The 22,046-nt window shown below is 47.0% G+C and overlaps 1 protein-coding gene across 1 annotated transcript in view; it reads left to right on the top strand.

The window, feature by feature from the left end:
• LOC145397113 (ionotropic receptor 21a-like) overlaps positions 1–16,626 on the top strand; it is a 29,854-nt gene extending 13,228 nt beyond the window's left edge. The window contains exons 5-7 of the mRNA XM_080270314.1: positions 5,547–5,812; positions 15,294–15,460; positions 16,595–16,626. Coding sequence (XP_080126440.1) covers positions 5,547–5,812; positions 15,294–15,460; positions 16,595–16,626 — 465 coding nt within the window. The remainder of the gene's footprint in view (positions 1–5,546; positions 5,813–15,293; positions 15,461–16,594) is intronic.
• The last annotated feature ends 5,420 nt before the right edge of the window (positions 16,627–22,046 follow it).

The raw sequence follows: 22,046 nt of genomic DNA, 5'->3' as shown, positions 1-22,046 counted from the left end.
GTGTGTGTGTGTGTGTGTGTGTGTGTGTGTGTGTGTTACCAAAATATCTCTATATCAAGGGGGCAAATTGTGTCCAAACTGTGTGGGCAGTACTGCAGGATATGTGGTTTGCGCTGATCAGATTTTGGTGAAGCTAATGATATGCCTTCTATTGCTAAAGGATTACCGATCTAGCTGTTCATTATTTAGACAGGAATGCAAAGAGATAGTGAAACGTGGCAGACGAAATCTAAAGACTTTCTCTGATTTTGTCATTTTTTACTATTGTCCGCCTAGCACGGTGACAATGTGATCGCCTGTTTCTATGTGTGTCTGTTATTTATCAAAATATCTCCAAAAGCAATTGGACAAACTATATCCAAACGTTCTGGGCAGTATCCCCGGATATCTCACTTGAACTGATTAGATTTGGTGAAGCTACAATGATATGCCTCCATGTGCCAGATGATTGCTGGCCTAGTTTTTTGTTTTTTTTAAGTGATGGCATGCGATACGACTTCGTGGGTGAATCTTATGGCTGTCCGTATTTCTGTTATCTTTCTATTTCAGACTTTTAAAGTTTTTTGGGGAGTCAAAGGTCATACTATATAAATACAGAAATTGAGAGATCCTGTGCTTTTAATGTTCATAACCACAATGACTATTTGCACAGATGTACTGTATGTCAGTTTTATATAGCCGAGCCATGTAGCGACCATGCTACATTCCTTTTGGATGCAGGCAATCATGCATTTTTTATTGTAGTATGGATTTAGAAAGGAAGTCAAAGAAGTTAGTTGGGGAGTCAATGATAAAAATGGTAGATTGCTAGTGGAGAAGGGAGAAAAAGTGAGCAAATGTAGAGAACTCTTTAAGGAATACATGAACATACAGAATGAAAGTAATGCGAGTATAAGTGGCTGGGGAATGGCTGGGAGACGGAGGGATGTAAGAAGAGAGGAAGAAATCAGTAGGATGGAAGTTGTGGAAGCAATGAAGAACGTCAAAATGGGGAAAGCCCTAGGCTTTGATGGAGTGTGTGATGAACTGCTGAAACATGAGGGAGAGATGGTAGTAGAATCGATGTGTAAGATGTACAGATTGGCCTGGGAGGAAGGTAGAGTCCCGGAGGATTGGAAGTCAGGTATAATTATTCCCCTGTTCAAAGCAAAAGGGGAAAACAATGTGTGTCGTAATCACAGGGGCATTTGACGTCTTAGTGTAACAGGAAACGTATATGGTTGGATACTTATTTACAGAGTTAGGGAAATGACAGGGGAATTACTTAGAGAAGAACAGAGAGGATTTAGGAAGGGAAGAGGTTGTGTAGATCAGATATTCATTCTTAGGCCTTTAGTGGAAAAGTTTCTAGAGAAGGGAGGGAAATTGTATGCGGCCTTCATGGATTTGGAAAAAGCACATAACAGCGTGGATAGACAAGGATTGTGGAAAGTATTAGGAATATATGAAGTGAATGGGAAGTTGTTGAATGCTGTGAAGAGGATGTATGAGGATGCCGCGGCTGCAGTGCATGTGGATAGTGAACTGAGTGAATTTTTCTATTTAAAGGTTGGATTGAAACAGAGATGAGTCTTGTCTCCATGGTTGCCCAATCTGTATATGGATTGGGTTTTAATAGAGAAACAAGTATGGCAGTGGATGTTGGAACGGCCCAAATGAGAGAGGGCAGTGTTTGGAAACTCTCTGTACTGTTGTTTGCATATGATACTGTGTTGTTAACTGAGGACTAAGGGGAGCTGCAAGGTTTGGTGGATGAGTGTGGGAGTGTGTAAGAAACGGAATCCAAAGGTGAATATGGGTGAGAGTAAAGTTATTGTCTTTTGAGAAAAATGGGGTCGGTGAATGTTGAGTGAGGTTGGATGAGTAGGAAATGGAAAATATGAGTGCGTTTAAGTACTTGGGTGGTGTGCTAAGTAAGGATTTAGGTTTAGAGGGTGAAGTGATTGAAAGGGTACAACAAGGTGAAAGATTGCTGGTTCTTTGAAAGCAGTGATAAGAAACAGGAAGTGAGAAAGTTCTGCATGACAGTATTGTGATAACAACTCTAACGTATGGAAGCGAAGCTTGGACCTTGTTGGAGGGACACTGGTGAAGAGTGAGACCAATGGAAATGAATTACTTGAGAGAAGTATGTGGAGTCAATGGAGAGACAGACTGACAAATGGGGATGTGAAGGAGCGTTGTGGTGTGGATGTGGATGTATTAAGATGCGTTAGGAAAAACACATTGATGTGGTTTGGCCATGTAGAGAGGATGGAGACTAGAGACTGACGGGAAGAGTGTAACTGAGTGAGGTGGAGGGGGGGAGAGGGAGAGGGAGGGAACGGATGAGACAGAGGGATGGAATGGAGAGGTAAAAGAGAGAGGGGAGCAGGGCAGTGAAATGGCGGGAGACAGTGCGACATGGAGGCGATTTGTTTGTGGCCACCCTGTACGGGATCAAGGCGTCTGGCAAAAGATAGATAGAAAGATGGATACCTCTAGATTACTTATTGTTCACTCATGCTGTTTCTACTCACCTTTTTTAACGTAAGATCACTTTCCTTCAAACACTAAACACACATTTACTAATCCTAATTTAACAATTTACATGGATCTCTCGCATCTTGGTAATCTAAAGCTCTTTACTAACTGGCAGTGTCGTTATCACCTGGTCGTTCTCCTTTTAATGCTGATTATCTTGTATTTGTAAAGTTAATTTTTGAGAAGTGGCCCATATTAAGTAGAGCCAACATCGGATAGAAAAACAAGAAAGGAGTAAAGTGGATTAAAAAAATAAAAAATAAAACGGATTTAAGCCCATCGGCTGTGATGGCAATGTTTTGGCCTCCAAAGATTTCCATATTCCATTTACGATATCACCTCTATATTAGTGTGCATCTTGAATAAAAGCATAGTTTCTTTTTTTCGTATTAACAGTGTATACTCGAGCTATTAAAATTACATATCGCTCCACTGTATTAAATGGTACTTTTCTTTTGGCAACTTAGTCAGTCTTCTACTAATTCAAGGTATTTACGTTAAGGTGAATTAACTATCAGAAACCCACCACTATTATATCCCCGTCTTCTGTAGCACCCAAGTTGGAGATGGGCGTCAACTCCGTCTCTACCACACATTATATTTTATTTAAAACTTCTTATTCATAACCAAACATTTATGCACTGAGGTCCCCTCAAAACTACTTTATTAAATCAGTCTGTTCACAAGAATGATCTGTGCCATTCCCATTATTTTATAATTTTATTGTTTTTTTTTTTTTTTTAATGCGAGGAAGAAGGAACCAAAGGCCATGAGCCCGCAGTAGCAGTTCCCTCCAAGAGAAAAACAAAATACAATAGAGGGCCAAATTCAAGATCCGATCATTTTGAGATGCCTGGACACACTGCGTTTGAAAGACTGGAGATCATAGGCAGCAGGAAATACAGACAGAGGGAGACAGTTCCAGAGCTGACCTGTTGCATAAATGAAAGACTGGGAGTAACGGTTAACTCTTGCATTAGAGAGCTGGACAGAAAAGGGATGAGAGTTTGCTGCCAGACGGGTGCTGCGCGCCCGTCGTAGAGGTGGAGGAATGCATGCAGACAGTTCAGAGGAGCAGTGATCATTAAAGTAGCGATAGAAAAGAGATAAACATGCAACAGTGTGACGAAGAGACAGAGGTTGAAGGGAGTCAGTAAGAGGAGAGTTAATGAGACGAAAAGCCTTTGACTCCACCCTATTGAGAAGAGCTGTATGTGGGGAGCCTCCCCGCACATGAGTGTTGTACTCCACACAGGGGCACATAAAACCCCTGTATAGAGTCAACAATTGTGCAGGGGTAAAGAAAGAGCGGAGTCGGCTTAGCACACCCAATCTCTTGGAAGCAGATTTTACAAGAGATGAAATATGATCTTTCCAAGATAAGTCCCGAGTAAATGAAACCCCAAGCATGTTCAAGGATGATGCAGGATTAAGCTGAATATTATTAAACATTAGTGGGTATACCTGTGGAAGATTTTGTTGGGTTGATAGATGTAAGAACTGAGTCTTAGATGCATTAAAAACAACCATATTATTTTTACCCCAGTCAGAGATACGAGCCAAGTCAGACATTAGGTGTGCCATAGCCTCATCCCTTGTTTGTTGAAGTAACTGCTGAGATGGGCGTTGCGGGAACCGAATGGAAAGGTGAAGGGTGGAGTCATCAGCGTATGAGTGGATAGGGTTAGATGTACAGCTTAGAAGATCATTGATGAATAAAAGGAAGAGAGTTGGTGATAGGACAAAGCCCTGAGGAACACCACTGTTGATAGATCTAGGAGAAGAACGATGGCCGTCTATAACAGCGGCTATAGAACGACCAGAAAGGAAGCTAGCGATGAAGGCACAGATAGAAGGATAGAAACCGTAGGAGGGCAGTTTGGAAATTAAAGATTTATGCCAGACTCGATCGAAAGCCTTTGAGATGTCAAGTGCAATGGCAAAGCTTTCGCCAAAGTCCCGAAAGGAGGATGACCAAGAGTCTGAAAGGTAGGTGAGAAGATCGCCAGTGGAGTGTCCCTGACGGAACCCGTACTGACGATCGGAAAGAAGGTTGTGATAGGAAAGATGCCTTAAAATTTTTCTAATGAGAATTGACTCGAAAACTTTTGAAATACAGGACGTTAAAGCAATTGGGAGATAGTTGGAGGGTTGGGAGTTGTCACCCTTCTTTGGGACTGGCTGAATGAGAGCAAACTTCCAGCAAGAAGGAAAGGTACAAGTTGACAGACAAAGGCGAAAGAGTTTACCTAGGCAGGGTGTAAGCACAGAAGCACAGTTCTTGAGAACAACAGGAGGGACCCCATCAGGCCCATATGCCTTGTTAGTACTGAGGCCAGGGATGGCAGAAAATACATCAACTGAAGAAATTTTAATGTCAGCCATGAGGAAGTCAGAGGGGGGAAGAGATGGAGGAACAGCACCGGAATCGTCTGAGGTGGAATTGGAGGAGAAAGTCTGTGTGAAGAGATCTGCTTTATCAGTAGAAGAAATAGCTACAGAACCATCAGAGTAGAAAAAAGGAGGGAGGGATGATGAGGTAAAGTTGTTAGAAAGATTTTTGGCAAGGTGCCAGAAGGAGCGGGAAGAATTCGAGTTGGAGAGTTGAGAGCATTTAGTATGGATGAAATTATTTTTAGTAGAACGAAGAACAGACTTAGCACGTTTCCAGGAAGAAACGTAAAGATGATGTGATTCAGGAGTGAGTTGGCTCCGGTACCTTTTGTAGGCCCTCTCCTTGTTGCGGACAGCATTAGAACAAGTGTGATTAAACCAATGTTTATAAGATTTAAACGTTCCCTTAAACATTGATTTCACACAAATTTCACCCCCCCTCCAAAAAAAGAATGTAGATGCAGAAATACACAAGACTCAAGAAAGTTTCCACATTCCTTAGCCCCAGATTTGACTATTGAAAAACACCCTTCATACTTGCTCTTTATTTTATGAGAATGAATTGTCTGTAACCTGATTACTCCATTGTTTTCATCTTGAATAGCATATTAATTGTGGTTTACCCATAGATGATGCGTATTGTGGTCCAATTTGAGGAAGCTAGAAGCCTGTCTGGAGTGGACTGTGCAAACACTGTTTTGGTACTCTTGCTGGACCAGTGTGTGCTAGAAAGTTTGCCAAGACAAGACTCACCGAGGACACTAATTCTGACCTGGATGGTGGTGACATTCATTCTTGGTGCTGGCTATCGAGGGTCACTTATCGCCTCCCTCACCTTGCCCAAATACCCGCCACGAGTAGAGACGATAGAGGATCTGGTAAACACAGTCGATAAGTAAGTGTAGTACATTATTTTCCTAAGAGAGTTTTATCTTCATCCAAACCTTACTCCCATTTTTGTTAGCACCCTTAGTTTCCAATGACTTACTTTATGTTGAACAAAATCATAAGAAACCGTGTGAAATTAAATACTATTCCAAGCCAAAAACACCAGTGGGATGGTTGTGGTGGATAAGGTGCTAAAACAAGACTCACTTGGGCTACTAATGTTGATCTGAATGTTGATGACAATCGCTCTTGGTGCTCGCTATTGAAGGTCGTTAGTTACCTCTATCACGCCCTCCAAATATCGCCCCTCAAGCGGTAGATAAGTGGCCTGCAGTCCTTCTGGATCCAGGTTCAAATCCCTACTGAGGCGGGGAACAGTTTAAGGATTTGAATTTCATAGAATCAGACTTTACTGATCTACCAGAAGACCCGCCAACATGTTGTAAAAATACCCCCTCTAATACCAATACACCAGTCCCATAAGCATGTATTCAATATGGACGGTGGGTGTTAGCGCCCAAGTGGTGACATGTAGAGGTGTGCGGTATGTCGGAGGATTACTGGGCCCTAGAAGCAGGCTGTGAGGCCTATGCCCAGAGTCACACACACACACACACACACACACACACACACACACACACAGGTATACAGTAGAACACAAAGGAATTAGTAAGAACAGCTGATAGGTAAGTTTACTGATTCATTTAGCTAATAGCATTTTATCGTGGTCCTAATTCAGGTCCCATTTCTGTTTGCACTCTTAGGGTCTTATGTGCCACTGTCAGCTGAGAGTAAATGTCAGTGGGAAGAGTGTGGCTCATACGGTGCCAAGGCGAGTCTCATTAGCGACACTAGATGGCGGTAATCTTCATGCTGCTGGGTCGCTTATCGCTCTACCAAAGCAAACGACACGATTAGGGTGACAGAGAATTTGGTTTATATTGTACATTAGCAAGTTACAGATTTTTTCATATATCTTACATTAACTTACCCAGTTACACTCATAAGCTAAACACTTTCAGGATCCTGTGACTCACTCTAAGCTGAGTAAAATCGCATGACGTTAGGTGGAATACAACAGAACTCAAACATGAGTTGTCCCTACCACAAGTCACTTAACGGGATATGTGAACCTTATAAAGTATCACTCTTCCGAAATACACACTACAGATAAAAACAATAGAAATATTTTGTTTTTCTTGCTATTTTTGTTGTTGTCCCTGCCTCATCTGGTACGTGAAATTGTCCTTTTCTTGCACGACCCTCATAAAGAAAGGTATAGAGGACATTTTTAGACGTACATGCCAGCATTACCGGGAAGTGAAGCTTCCCGCATATATTTGTGCCACAGAGTGAAGGCACCCCTCTCCAGCACTAGTGGACTAGGGAAACAAGCAGTACGTACATCAGAATAACCTGTTCAGCACAGGACGTATTTTTCCACTTAATTCTTGTTATCTAGGGGTAGGGGGGGATTTCAAGAATACTCCCCCAGTATCCCTGCTTGTCGTACGAGGCGACTAAAAGGGTTGGTGGTGGGTCAGTGCCCCACCCCGTAAAAAGAACTAACTAAAAAAGCGAATAAAGTGCCTCGGACCAGGACGGACCATACGTTGACGACTAAGGAACGGACAAAGGACATTCTTAGGGTGGGAACATGGAATGTGAGAGTAGTGAATGATGAAGTGAAAGAGAGAGAGATTGTTCAGGTGCTTGAGGATGCAAAAGTGGATATATGTGGATTGACTGTTGGCAATAGCCAACACCTACTTTTGTCATAAGATGATCCACCGGTATACTTGGAGAGTAATGAGGAGGATGGATGGTGAACTTGTTGAACGAAAGGCAATGATAGACTACGTGTGTGTGGATGAGCGAATGAGAAGACAAGTGTTGGATGCAAGAGTGTGGAGAGGATGGGGGAATGGAGTCTCGGACCATCACTTAGTGATGGCCAAGGTAACGATGCAAAGAAAGTGGTTGACGAGGCGATGGGGAAGACAGGAGGAAGCAGCTCCTGTGAGAAGAGTGGAGAAATTGCAAGATAGTGAGAAAATTACAGAGTATAAGAGCATAGTGGAAGAAAGATTGGGAAGGTATGAGCTAGAGCAGATGGAAGGGGTAGAAGACGTATGTAAGATATTCACGGAAGAGATAGGCGCAGCGTGTGAGGCGGTTTGTGGAGTGAGGAGAAGATGCAAGGGTGTGTAAGGGACAGCATGGTGGAATGATGAGGTGAAACGAGCTGTGGAACAAAAGAAGAAGGCATATGGTGAATGGTTGGCGAGTAGAGGTAGGGGAGAAGATGAGAGAGAGAAGAGAGAGGTATATGTGAGCAGGAGAAGGGAGGTTAAGAGACTGGTGAAGGAGAGCAAGAAGAAAGTGGATGAAGAGTTTGGGAGGAATCTGAGTGTGAAATGGAGGGAGAGTAAGAAATTGTTTTGAAAGGAGGTAAAGAAAGTAAGGCAGTGTGAAAGGGGAAATAATAGGGGAGTGAAAGATGGGAATAATAGATTGTTGGTGGAGAAGAGAAAGAAATTGAGGAGATGGAAGGAGCACTTTGAGGATTTGTTGAATGTAGAGAGTGAGAGCAGTGTGAGTATAAGTGGTTGGGGAATGGCTGGGAGAAGAAGAGATGAGAGGAGGGAGGAAGAGATCAGTAGGGCGGAAGTAGTGGAAACGATGAAGAAGATTAAGCTGGGAAAGGCCCCAGGAATTGATGGAGTGTGTGGTGAAATGCTTAGGTATGGGGGTGAGATTGTTGTGGAGTGGATATGGAAGTTGTGTAGATTGGCTTGGGAAGAGGGAAGGGTTCCAGAGGACTGGAAATCAGGTATAATTGTTCCTCTGTACAAAGGAAAAGGGGAGAGAGAAGTATGTGGTAACCATAGGGGTATTTGCCTTCTTAGTGTGACTGGTAAAATATATGGTAGAATACTCATTGATAGGGTTAGGCATATGACAGAGGAGCTAGTTGGAGAAGAACAAGGGGGATTTAGGAAGGGAAAAGGGTGTGTAGATCAGATATTTGTTCTAAGATGTTTAGTGGAGAAGTATCTAGAGAAGGGAAGGAAAGTGTATGCTGCCTTCATGGACTTGGAGAAAGCTTATGACAGAATAGATAGGCAAGGTATGTGGAAGGTATTAAGAATATATGGAGTGGAGGGGAAATTGTTGAGTGCTGTGAAGAGTATGTATGAGGGAGCTAGGGCTACGGTGCGAGTGGATGGTGAGCTGAGTGAGTTCTTTGATCTCAATGTGGGACTGAAACCGGGGTGTGTGATGTCTCCATGGCTGTTTAATATATATATGGATGGGGTTGTAAAGGAGGTGCAAGGTAGGGCAGTGGATGTGCTGGCCCTAATGAATGAGGGTGAGATTTGGAAGTTTCCGGTGTTGCTGTTTGCTGATGATACAGTATTGTTGAGTGAAGATGAATGGGAGTTGCAAGGTTTGGTGAAGGAATTTGGGACAGTGTGTAGGAGGAGGAAGCTGAAAGTTAATGTAAACAAAAGTAAAGTTATGGTGTTTGAGAGGAATGAAGTCACAGAGTGTGCAGTGAGGTTGGATGGTGAGGATATGGAGAATGTGAGTGCATTCAAGTACTTGGGTAGTGTGATGAGTAAGGATGGAACTTTGGGGGATGAAGTACGTGAAAGGATACAGTAGGGAAGGAAGGTTGTTGGTACACTGAAAGCAGTGATGAGAAATAGGGAGGTGAGTATGGAAGTTAAGAAGTCACTGCATGATGGTATTGTGATCCCTACCCTGACGTATGGAAGCGAGGCGTGGACCTTGCAAGAGGGGAACATGTCAAGAGTAAGAGCAGTGGAAATTAGTTACTTGAGAGGAGCATGTGGAGTGACGTGGAGGGACAGGTTGACGAATGAAGAAGTGAAGGAACGTTGTGGGGTAGATGTGGATGTGGTTGAGAAGATTAGGTGAAATACACTGAGGTGGTGGTTTGGACATGTGGAGAGAATGGAGAATGAAAGACTGACTAAGAGGGTATATGTAGGTGAGGTGGAGGGAGGGAGAGGGAGGGGTAGACCGAGGATGAGGTGGAGGGATGGAGTTGAGAGGTATATGAGGGAGGGGGGGGTGAGTTGGGGGGAGGGTAGTCAAATGGTGGGTGACAGAGTGACTTGGAGGCGTTTTGTCTGCGGCCACCCTTTGCGGGATTAGGGCGTCAGGCTATAGATAGATAGGTAGATAGATTATTATTTTATCCACCTTACGAAGGGCTTCTCATAGTACAGGAGTGGGCAATGAGAGTGACAAGACAAGCCTCACTGAAGACTGATGTTGGCATGCACACTGTTACCTCCTTTCTTAGTACAAAGGGTTACCCTTAATCTCATTCATGAAAAAGAGCCAAAAAATAACTTAAGTGATGTGATATGATCCAGTGGGTTAAGAAGCTGAAAAAGGATATGACCCATTATGGTCTGAGGGTCGTATTCCAGGTGGCATTAGAAACTTCGTAACACTACTTCCTGACCGACTTACATTGCTCATTACGCATCGTCTTTCCTCTCACATACTATTTATATATTTCTATTACCGACATCGTTAGGATCGGTAGCTTATAAGAGGATACTAAGACGTAATAATTAGGGATAATAAATATCTAACGAATATGTGTTACAAAACCGATAATGTAAGTCCGAGAGACGGGTTTTATTTCACACATTATTTGCTGGAGGCGAGATACTTGTCACTCCCGCGTTCTGTACCTGGACTCAAGTGGCCTACTCCTGGGTCGGGAGTTGTAGAAGGATCAGTAGTAGATGAAGGAATAGGTAGGTAAAATAACATACGAATTTCTTCATTCCCCACTCTAACACTTTTTTCTTGGGGGAAGCAGCCTAGGTATATAGATAGATAGAGATCTTTTTAAGCTTAGTAAATCTGTCTTTATCTGACATACTCGTTCAATCGGAAGTTGAAAATTCGCAGTGAGAGAGAGAGAGAGAGAGAGAGAGAGAGAGAGAGAGAGAGAGAGCTAAGTGATGTATTTAGAGATCATAACTTGTTTCATTACGTCAGTTAAAACCATACTCCCACTTCTATAGATGGGGTACGTAGAATTCAAACACAAGAGAATTAACATGTGTTTGGAAAACTCTCACTAATGCACCGGGTGAAAGTGTACCTTACTTTTATTCTCATTATTTAAGCCTTCGTAATCCTTAGTTCCTTGGGCTTAAACTTTAAATCACAAAGTGGAATGGAAATCCTTTATATTTCCTTGCCATTTTCGGACCGCCTGTGGCTATTAGCGTCAGCAAACATATTCCAGGGCTAAATATAGTCCATTTTCCCTACTTACTTAGAAATTTGCATTAAAAATAGGGAGTCTGTATTACGCTGACAGATTGTGATTAAATATACTATCATTGGTTTTACTCCACAGGCGGCATAATTCAAATGGAAATTCTTCACTTTAGTATAACTCTCATGGTTTTCTCTTCACTACTATATTATTTCAGCCAAAGCCTGACGATTATGTTCAGCTGAGAGTGAATCATAGGAAACTGGGAGTCGGTCAACCCTAGTACCATGTCTCAGCTAACGCCAGATCATTTAATTGGTCTGGGGTGTGAGTCATAGGAGCACGGAGGTGTACAGTGAATAATCCTGTTTGGTTTATTGGCAGTTTATATAAGAATGTGCAGTTGCATCAGTGTATTTCTTTCCCCCCGTGATGTCTGGCATACCTGTGGTAGCACTGCATTGACAGGATAAATGTATGAATGTATGTCTGTGTGCACAAAGTGTCTATTCATATAGATACACATTCTAGTGTTGCCACACTGCCACATGTACGTTAAGGGTCACAGAGGGAGTAGTACTTTGAAACAACTTGTACACATTACCAAACATTCACATCTCTCCCTGTCAGTTCTTTTTTTCGTACGGTTGAGAAGCAGTATTTACTAGAAGTTTCCCGATGATTCTCATACCGTACTTCCGTTACGAGTCAGAGTTGCTAGTTAGCCTGCTGTTTTGGGGCAAATTATTTTGTAAGTTGTACATTTTTTTTTTTTTTTTGCCCTTTTTCTCTATATTTTGTTCATGTGATTGCTTCTTAAATTATGTAATTTAATTTAAATTTGTATGCTAAATAATTTAGTGTTATGGAGTGTAAGGAAACGCTGGCATGTTTTGGATGTCGCGGAGTTGGTAACTGTTGTAACCATTATTCCCTCGGGAATTTATGAGAACTGTGAGGAAATGTAGAACACTCTAGCATACAGGAACCTTATATATGGATGGGGAAGAGACTAGAGCAGTTCATTCAGTTTTCAGTTCAGTTTGAGTTTAGTGCAGTATCAGTGAAGTTTGTGAAGCTGGTATGCAATAAGTGTAATTATATGGAAATAAAGACTGAACTTAAGGAGCCTGTGTGTGTGTGTGTGTGTGTGTGTGTTTACAACACCTCAGCTGGTCTTGTTGCACACCAAAAGGCTGCCTCTAGGAAGAACAAGTCACTGGGCAACGTCCTTGTTATGTTGCACTACTGCTGTTGGAGTCTGTTGCAGTGTGGGACGGGGATGTAACAGTGGTGTCTGGAGGGTGGATTTTTAGAAACTGCTGCAGGGACATGGAGCAAGAAGGTGTACAGACACAAGGCCAAGCAAGCCAAGAGGAGGCATTGCTGGCTGCAATTATGGAGCTATTGCAAGCACTAAGTGTACAGTACAAGCACAAAGTGTCCAGCCTCAAGCACAGAATGAAGGACAGAAAGAACTCACAGAACAATTACAGCCACAACGTAAAGAACAAAAAGAACGATATGAACAACTTAAAGAGGCATTACAGGAGCAACATAGGTTATTACAACTGAGGATGCAAGGACAACTAGATGCTTTCATGGGGGAAATGAAGGAAAAACAGCAACAGCTTAAGGTGGGAGTAGATGCCAAGCTGGAGCAGCAGAACTGAGGTAAGCAATAATGTGATGGAGTGGAGTGCAGAATGCATGTAGATGACCAGTTGAAGCATGTAGATAACCAGTTCAAGCATGTAGACAGCCATTTGAAGATAATTTGTGACAGAATTGAGGCTGTAGAGAAATATTGCACTGCTGAGCCTCAGGCTAGTGTACAGGGAGCATATGAAAAAAATGGACAGTGTATGGTGGATCTTGACGAATCCCAAGCATGTAAAAGTACCATTACGGGGTTAAGTATCAGAATGCAGAAGTTTTACATCCTGGACTTAATTATGATGCCCCAGCTTTTAGGCCCTAACCAGTGAAGTGCATGACTATAATGGGGGTCCAATTAAAAGGAAACCTCAGGAATTTGACAGCAGAGTATCTTGGGAAGCTTACCGTGCACAGTCTGAGTTACTTGCTGATCAGAATGGTTGGGACGATAGGCAGAGGGCAGTGCAGCTTGCTACTAGCCTTAAGGGTGCTGCAGTGGAAATTCTGTGCCAGATATCAGTAGAGGAGAGGAACATTTATCACTCCTTAGTAGAAGTTCTGGAGCACGGATTTGGACAATGTACCCTGGCTAAGGTTTACAGAGCAAGATTCCAGTGCCATGTACGGGCTAAGAATCCCTACAGCAGCTTGCTCATGACCTGGAGAGTATGGCATACAAGGTGTACCCTGGAGCAGCACCTAACCTGTTGGCTATACTTCTGAGGGACCAGTTCATCGATGCTCTTGATAGTGCAGAGTTGAAAGTGCAAGTGAAGCAGGCACAACCCATGATCATGCAAGAAGCACTAGCCATGGCTCTAGAATTTGAGACCTAGATCAGATCTTGTACATCCACTTTTTAAGCATGTCATAGTGCAGGATGCAAGGCAAGAAAGGTGCAGGTGCATGAAGTGGAAAATTTTGCAGGATGGTGCTGGTACTGTGAAAAGCCTCGACATAGGAAAGAGGACTGTTATAAGTGGAAGAGGGAACAGGAGAAGATCAGTGGAAGTTGCTGGTATTGTGAGAAGCCGGGACTTCAGAAAGAGGATTGCAACAAGTGGAAGAGAGAACAGAAGATCAGAGGAGCTTGCTGGTTCTGCAAGAAGCCAGGGCACAAGAAGGTGGATTGTTATAAATGGAAAAAGGAGCAAGAACAGAACAGTGCAAGGAAACCCATGAATGCGACAAATGGGTGTTGGACATGTGGTGAGGTGGGACACTTCAGCTATGAGTGTCAAAATGAGAAGGATGAGGGTAAATTAGTGAAGGCTGGTGACAAGAGACAACAACCAGCCAGTTTTTTCTACGAAGCCCCACCAATGAGGAAATGCAGGAGGACCTTTCCAAGTCCAGGAGGAGGTTTCCAGGTTTAGTCCTGCAACCAAGAGCTACTGGAGTAAGTGGGGCGTTCTTTGTTTGGACAGTGGGCTACTGGAGAATCAGTGGGAGACAGCCAATGGTCGCAGCAAGTACTGGCAACTGGTGGTTCTGAAGAAAATGAGGTCTGGGATCTTGGATGAGTCTCATAACCAGATCACTACTGGGCACCTGGGAGGGAAGAAATCTAAGTCGGCTGCGACAGTGGTTCTACTGGACTGGCATACGTCAGGACGTTGAAGAGTGGTGACGGGCCTGTGATGTATGCTGTGCCAAGAAGGGAACCAAGAAACGTGGTTGTGCCCCTTTCCAGCTGCACCAAGTGATTGCACCGATGGAAAGAGTCGCAGTGAACAATGCTGAACCTCTGCCACTCACTGAAAGAGGAAACCGGTATACGCGTGTCGCCATGGATTACTTCACAACATGACCAGAAGCCTATGCAATCCCTGATCAAGAGGCTGTGACTGTTGCTCAGTTGTTGGTTGAACAGTTCTGTCATTTTGGGATGCCACAAGAGCTACATTCAGACCAGGGTAGAAATTTCCAGTCTCCTGTCTTCCGTGAATGCTGCAAGTTACTGTAGATCAAAAAGACCAGGACAACCCCACTACAGCCACTGTCAGATAGGATGGTGGAGAAATTCAACTGGACCCTGGGACAAGAACTGACCAAGTACTGCATAGAGGGACGAACGGAATGGGACCAGAAATTATCCACATTGTTGATGGCATATCGGTCTCCAACCCATGTGACTACAGGCTACACTTTGCAACACTGATGTTGAGCCATGAATTACGCTTACCTGTTGACTTGTTAGTGGGAAGGCTACCTGGTGAAGTGCTGCCTACAGACACCTCCCGCTATGCAAAGCAGCCTCAGGAAAGGCTTGCTGAGATACATCATCAGCTGCAAGAAGCACTACAGTTTTTGAGCGAAGTGATGAAATGCAATTATAATGCCAAGGTAAGTGAGGTGAGCTTCGGGGATGGTGACCAAGTTTGGTTATACAATCTTCAGCAAAAGAAGGGACAGTCACCGAAGCTGCGAGCCCATGGGACGGGCTTGACCACCGATCAGACGTAATGTACCAGATTTTGGGAGGCAGGAGATATTGCTCAAAGGTCATATACGTGAATTGTCTGTGGCAGTACCATGGACCAGGACAATACAGCTGGGACGTCTCCGTGGAATCATATTCACATGCACCCGAGGATGTTGAGAAGGAACAAGAAACTGAAGTACAAGAGGATGGTTACAGTTTCCCAGTAAAAGAAGTGCATGAGGAAGAGGATCAACACATTCCAGGAGGACTGGACTGTGTGGAAGAGAAGAGATGTCGTCAGAAGCAGCAAAGAAGAAGACCTGATAAGTTGAAGGATTATTCTGTGTATAGTTAGATGTTTAGTTTGGATTTAGGATTATGTTTGTATACATTGTGTAAATCTGTCGGGACGACAAAGGATAGGGATGGGGCAGTGTTGAGAAGTAGGATTTATTAGAAGTTTCCCGATGTTTACCGTAGTTCCATTACGAGTCAGAGTTGCCATTTAACCTGCAGATGTTGAGAGAGTTATTGTATAAGTTGTGTATTATTATTTTTTTTGCTTCTTTTTTCTATAATGTTATTATATTTATGTGATTGTTTATTAAAATATGTCATTTAAGTTTGTGTGCTAAATAATTTATAGTGTTATGCAATGTAAGGAAATCCTGGCATGTTTTGGATGTCTCCAGATTGATAACTTTTATAACCAATGCTCCCTTCGAAATGCACGAGAACTGTGGAGAAGTGTAGAACACTCTAGAATACAAGAAGCTTATACTCGTATATGGATCGGGAAGAGACTAGAGCAGTTCAGTCTGATTTTAGTTCAGTTTGAGTGTGGTGCAGTGTCAGTGAAGTTTGTGAAGTGAAGTTGGTAAGCATTACGTGAATTTTTCTGAAAAATAAAGACAGTAAACTTAAGAAGCCTGTGTTTATTTACAATGCATCAGCTGATCTTGTTGCACATCAAAAGGCTGCCTCTAGGAAGAACAACTCAATGGGCAACCTCCTCCCTCTGCTGTTGGAGGCTGTGGCAGTGTGGGACGGGAATGTAATAGTATGTTGTTCAAACCTCACTTTCGCATGTGTTCTCTTCACGTATCTCTTGCACTTGAAGTGACTCTGAGTTCTCTATTAACAATTCTACTTGTCATTCTGCATTATAACTTATATGCACAATGAGTCCAGCAAATTCTTTTCAAAGCTTTACTTAGTAATGGCTATCAACACCAGTGTTTTGGAGTCCCTTCTGGTGTGGACCATGGACATTTCATAATTCTGCACTATTGTCTGACTTGCACGATGTGTGGGGGAAGTTCATGCAACCAAGGATCATTAACAGAACCTTTTCACGGTTTGTTATTTTTAACATTTTTATATATAAACAAATGCACTAGTATATAAAATGTAACTGTGCAATGTTGCAGGTTTTAGTGTGCAGTTCTGGGGTCAGAATTAAATTTAGGTAAACACAAAAATACATTGTTACATCAATAAACTCACCAGCCTGGGACAGTATTTAGAAAATATTTTTACTCTTCAGATAATCTTATTTACCTTAGGAGAGAGTTCTGAAGTAGAAGGGGTTGGTAATATCCATCAGCAATTATTTTCTCCAAGATTCGCTTCCGAAGTTGAATTTAATAGTCTCGTTTTAGGGATAAACATATTAAAATACGTGCTGCAGTACTATAGGTTTTAACTATCATTGTTCAAAATCATCGCAGCCCTATTTGTTGTTTTTGTTGTTGAAAGATTCCCTGCAACTTTATTGCAGGCCTGGCCATACATTAGCCCGGTCAGTGGGGTATGGGCTGGTTAAAAAATAGTAAGTGTGGAGGACAGGACCTAGGGATTGCCTAGCACACACGTCCTGTCTCCTGGCGGACTTTGTGGTGTGTGTTGCGCAGCCCTAGTGGTGGTGGTGGTGGGATATTCGCCCCGGCCCAGAGGCCGAGGCACGGGCAAACTGGAGCCCGTTAGGGGTCATGCCAAAATGGCATAGACAGACTAACGAGGAGGCGGGTATTGGGTTACCACCCGTATCAAAGTGGGGAGAGGGACCCCCGCAATCACAGCGGGGGCGTCCCGCAGGTCCTCCCCGGACCAAACAAAAGTGCGGGCCAAGCAGGATCGGAAGGCATGCGTCACCGGACACCGCAGAACATAATGTAGGAGAGGCTCCTCCTCCAACTCCAGACAAAAGTCGCACGGGTCCGGCCGGGCTAGAGCTGTCTGCCTGTAGCACAGGAAGCCCAGACGCAACCGACGAATGTGGACCAGGACAGCATTGGGAACATCAGGCAGTGGTGGCAGAGGCTCACAGCGGGTAGCCGCCGCGTACCAAGTAGCAGAACGAGAGCCTTCTGCCACACAAACCTGATGCTCCTCCCGGGCCCACCGCATGACAGTGGACCTGAGCGGCTGAAGGATCTGATGCGTCCCACTCGGGAGGACAAAAGACACCTCCCGGAGCGAACACGTCAGCCGCGCCGCCTGATCCACATGCTCATTACCTTCGAGTCCTACATGGCCTGGTACCCAGTGGAGGGTCACCGACCCCCCTGCACTGACAACTCTGGCCGCACATACATAAATTGAGGATAGGAGGGAGTTGTCCCCCAGGGATCCGGAATGGACAGCCTGAATCGCTGAAAGTGAGTCAGAACGTACCACCACGTGGGTGGAGGCATGCTGGCTTGCATGCCGCAGTGCCCCCAATATGGCCACAAGCTCCGTCTGAAAGACAGACACACCCTGTGTGACGCGCCACGATACCACCGCAGCCCCGCATACGAAGGCTGCCCCCGCAGCCCCGTTGGCAGAGACCGAGCCATCGGTATAGTAGTCTGCGGATGCTGGGCGCCGCAGAGCCTCTATCCGCGCCAAGGCCTCCTGCCGAAGGAGAGCAGGGACAGCATTTCGCCCTCCGCCAGCAGTCGGAACGACGACTTGAATAGGCGGAGACGTCCAGGGCGGTGGCTCAGTGTAGCCCACACAGGGCGTGTCAGGCTCCTCGCAAATACCAGTGGCCGCTCCCAGCTCATGCAGCGCGGCAACCAACCCACGGACCCAGTCCCTGCGTGGGCAAGGATCAGGCGGCCACAAAAGAAGCCGCTTAAACAGGGCCGAGACCGGGAGCTGGGGCCTATGCTGCACAAGCTGCAAGATGACCGCAGCAGCGCGGAGCACGACCCTACCCTGAAGCGAGGGGAGGCCGCACTCCAGACGGAGATTGACTAGACGTGTCCACATGGGGGCATGAAGCATTATCCTCATTGCGTCATTCTGAACCACTTCCAGCGAGGCGGCTATCTGAGGGGCCAAGCCTGTCATGCAGATAGCACTGAAGTCGATGACCGACCGGATGGCATGAATATAGAAGGTTCTGAGGTCTCTGAGGACCTCAAAAGAGGCCCCCAGGCTCTTCCGGGAAAGGAAGCGGAGAGCCGCCATCCGAGATCGAGCCCTCTCCCTCAGGTATCTAACATGACAGGCGAATTTCAGCCCCGAGTCCATCCAGACCCCCAGGTATTTGTGGGTCGTCACACGGGCTAGAGGGTGTCCTCCCAACAGCATCGGGCAGGCCGGCGAGCTGAGGGCAAAGGGCATATAGCGGGTCTTCGTCATATTTACCTTCAGCCCCAGCTCCGCCGACCGTCGATAGAGCCGCGAGAGGGCCTCATTGGCCTGTGTGTAGCAGACTCTCCTTGAAAAGACTAGAACCAGGTCATCCGCATAAGCAAGGAGCGTGACCCCCTGGCCATACTCCACATCCAACCACCCTTCAACGAGAATGTTGAAAAGGATAGGGCTCAGCACACTGCCCTGCGATGTGCCATTTGGATGGGAGTATGCCAGGGAAAAACTACCTTGAAAACGGACGCTGGCCAGCCATTCCCACTCGACCCTGAAGCTCCCCGAAGAATGATGCCAGACATTGTGCAGCATTACGTTTCCGGTGATATGCAAAAATCCCCGGGTGTAACGGCCCCAGATGCCACGACAGCCGCGCCCGCACCACCCTCTCAGCTGTCTTGCCAATACAACTGAGGAGGGAGATGGGGCGCATGGCACCTGGGTCGTTTGGCTTCGGGATGGGGTGGATAACAGCCGTCTTCCATGACCGCGGCAAACGCCCCTCAGACCAGGAGAGATTGAGCAGATCCAGCAACCACGCCTTACCACAATCCCCCGCATGCGCAAGGATGGAATACGTAAGGCCGTCGAGGCCCGGAGCAGTGTCGGCCCTGCGCCGCAGAGCCACCAGGAGCTCGCCCACCATGATGGGGCAGTCAGTCTCATCAGGTTGGGAGCAAGCCTCCCGGACGGCGGCAGCACGAGAGTCCGACAACCCCTCCAGAGTGGCCCCGACGGACCGCGGGAGATTGTGGGAAGCAGAGCAATCCGCAAAGTGCTTAGCCAATCGGTCAGCCTCTGAGACCAGGTCAGGGTGTGAAGGCGGACGAGAGGGGCGAGTGTTGGTGAAGGACCGCAGCCTCCTCCACATCTCTCTGAGAGTGGTGTGAGCGCCCAGAGTCCGGCACCACCGAACCAACGCCTCCTCCCGAATGCGACGCTTTTCAACCAGCACGTGTCGCGAAACAGCCTCTAAGCGCCTGCGCAGAGGTGAGCCGCGATGCCGTCGGTAATCGCGGCGCGCCGCATTCAGCCACCTATTCAGCTCCCTGACCCGGTCGCAGTAAAACCATCCGTCTCGGTAAACCCTTGCAGACCGCCGCTTCTGGGGAATTGCCTCCGAAGCGGCCTGCCCAAAGACGCTGGCCACCAGATCCGCAAAACTCTCCAAGTCTGAGGGGTGGTGGGACGAGGAGAAAAGATGGACGAGGGCACGCTCAAAAGCCACCCAGTCCGCCCTCTCCACATCCCACCTATGTGGCGGCTCAGGGGTAGGGAGGCAAGCCAACCCCAACTCCACCACAATAGCATAGTGGTCACTCATGAGGGTGGGGTGTATGGACCAACATGCTGAACCCATAAGCGGATTCGACACGAACGTCAGGTCCAGACGCCCCCCCCTAACATGAGTGGGTCCTGATGGGTCCGTCAGCAAGGACACACCAGCCACCTCCTCTAATACCAGTGCAATGTGCCGTCCTGCCTCATTAGACCTCTGCGGGGACTGCAGGAGGTCATGGTGCGCGTTGAAGTCGCCCCCTATAAGCACAGGCTCCCTGGTAGCCTGGGAGAACAAGTCCCCCAACTCCAGGGCTGCACTGGCACCACGGTAGATGTTGTACACTGTAAGGGACGACTCAGCAAGTTGAAGACGCACACCATGAACCTCAGCATCAGTTCCACAGAATGGAGCAGGCTCACAAACTGTGGAAGCGATGTGGTCCTGGACAAGGATGGCACAACCCCTAGTCTCACCCCGCACATGGGGGAGGAGATGAGTGGTGTATCCCTGCAGCCGGAAAGTTGGACCTCTCCCCCAGCAGAGTCTCCTGCAGCATAAACACATGCGGCCGGTCACGAGCAGCAATCTCCTGGAGGAGTGGGAGCTTGCTCATCACGCCGACGCAGTTCCACTGCAAGACTTTGATGGGGTTGGGGATGCTCTGTCTGGGGAGAGGCGGAGTCGCGTCCCCGCCCCCTCCCGCGACACACGGGGCGACCCGAGGGACGCCCACGAGACCACGGGGGAACGCAGTCTCGGACTGTTCCGCTCTCCCTCCGACGCCCTCCTCACACGAGGGTCGCGGCTCTCCGTGCGGCCCCTGTCTCTGGCCCTGCCCCGCATCTCCTCGGGAGTCGGGGTTGACTGGCTCCCCTGGGCCTCGGCGGGCACCTGTGTCACCTGTGGCTCTCCCTGGGGCTGCCGCAGCACGGGTGTCCTGGGGTTGCTGCGCCAGCGCCACCCCACCACCGACCTTGGCCAGTACCCCTGAGACCAGCGCCTGCGCCGCACCAAGCAGCTCCTCTTTGGGGCAGGTGAGGGGAAGTGCATTTGCCAGGAGGCCTACGATGCCGATCATCATTTCCCCCATGGCTTGGAGGACAAACCCAGGGTCGGTTGATCCTTTCACCTGTGACTGAGGTTGAGGGGAGGGCACAGGAGGAGCAGGAGGCCTGGGACGAGGAACCCTCTGTGGTTTGGGCTGACCCGTCGGCGGGGGGGCGTGCACCTCTGCCACCGTCGAGACGGCGACTGCCGCACCTGGCAGTGGCGGGAAGTCCTCGTTGGTTACCACAGGTGAGGCGGCGTTTGTCGGAGCATGGCATTGTTGGCCCCAAACAAAGGTTCCTGGAGGAGCCGGCGTGGCCAAGGACGCTTGCTGCTCCTGCACCCAAGAGACCTGGGACTTCCGTCCCTGCTCCACCCTGCGCACTCGGGCAGGACAGGCTGGGTGCCATGCATGGTGAGCACCTTGACAGTTGGGGCACCGGGATCGTACCGTTTCCTTTGCCTTGAATTTCTCGAGGCACTGCGTGGTATCGTGCGCCCCGCTGCACATCCCGCAGACTATAGGCCTGTTGCATGATGATCTGTAGTGTCCATAGCGCTGACACCTGTAGCATCTCAATGGTTCCGGGGTGTAAGGACGGAGCCAGTAGGTCCCCCAGTTGCCGAGGTCGAGAGAGGGGACGAGGGGGCCCCGCAGGGTCACCCGCACCTGCATTGTCTCCTCGCGTGTCCTCTGTTGTTGACACCGCTCCGCTTCCTCCACGAGATCGTGCCGCTTGAGGATCTCGAGCGGCATGCGGCGCGGGTACCCCATCACCACAGCCCTTGTAGTTTGCCCGCCTGGCGATAGTTCCACTAATTGGTCTTCCGCCGCCTCGTCCTCTGCCACAAGCTTCAGTTGGCGGTGAGCCGTCTCCGTCTGTGGGATGAGAACGCAAGAGTCGTCCCTC

Source organism: Coenobita brevimanus, chromosome 40 (assembly GCF_032717465.1).
Source record: "Coenobita brevimanus isolate Jiangsu-jjx chromosome 40, ASM3271746v2, whole genome shotgun sequence".
NCBI classification, from domain to species: Eukaryota; Metazoa; Arthropoda; class Malacostraca; order Decapoda; family Coenobitidae; genus Coenobita; species Coenobita brevimanus.
The sequence above is the reverse complement of the archived record's forward strand: the minus strand, read 5'-3'. Positions and strand labels throughout refer to the sequence as shown.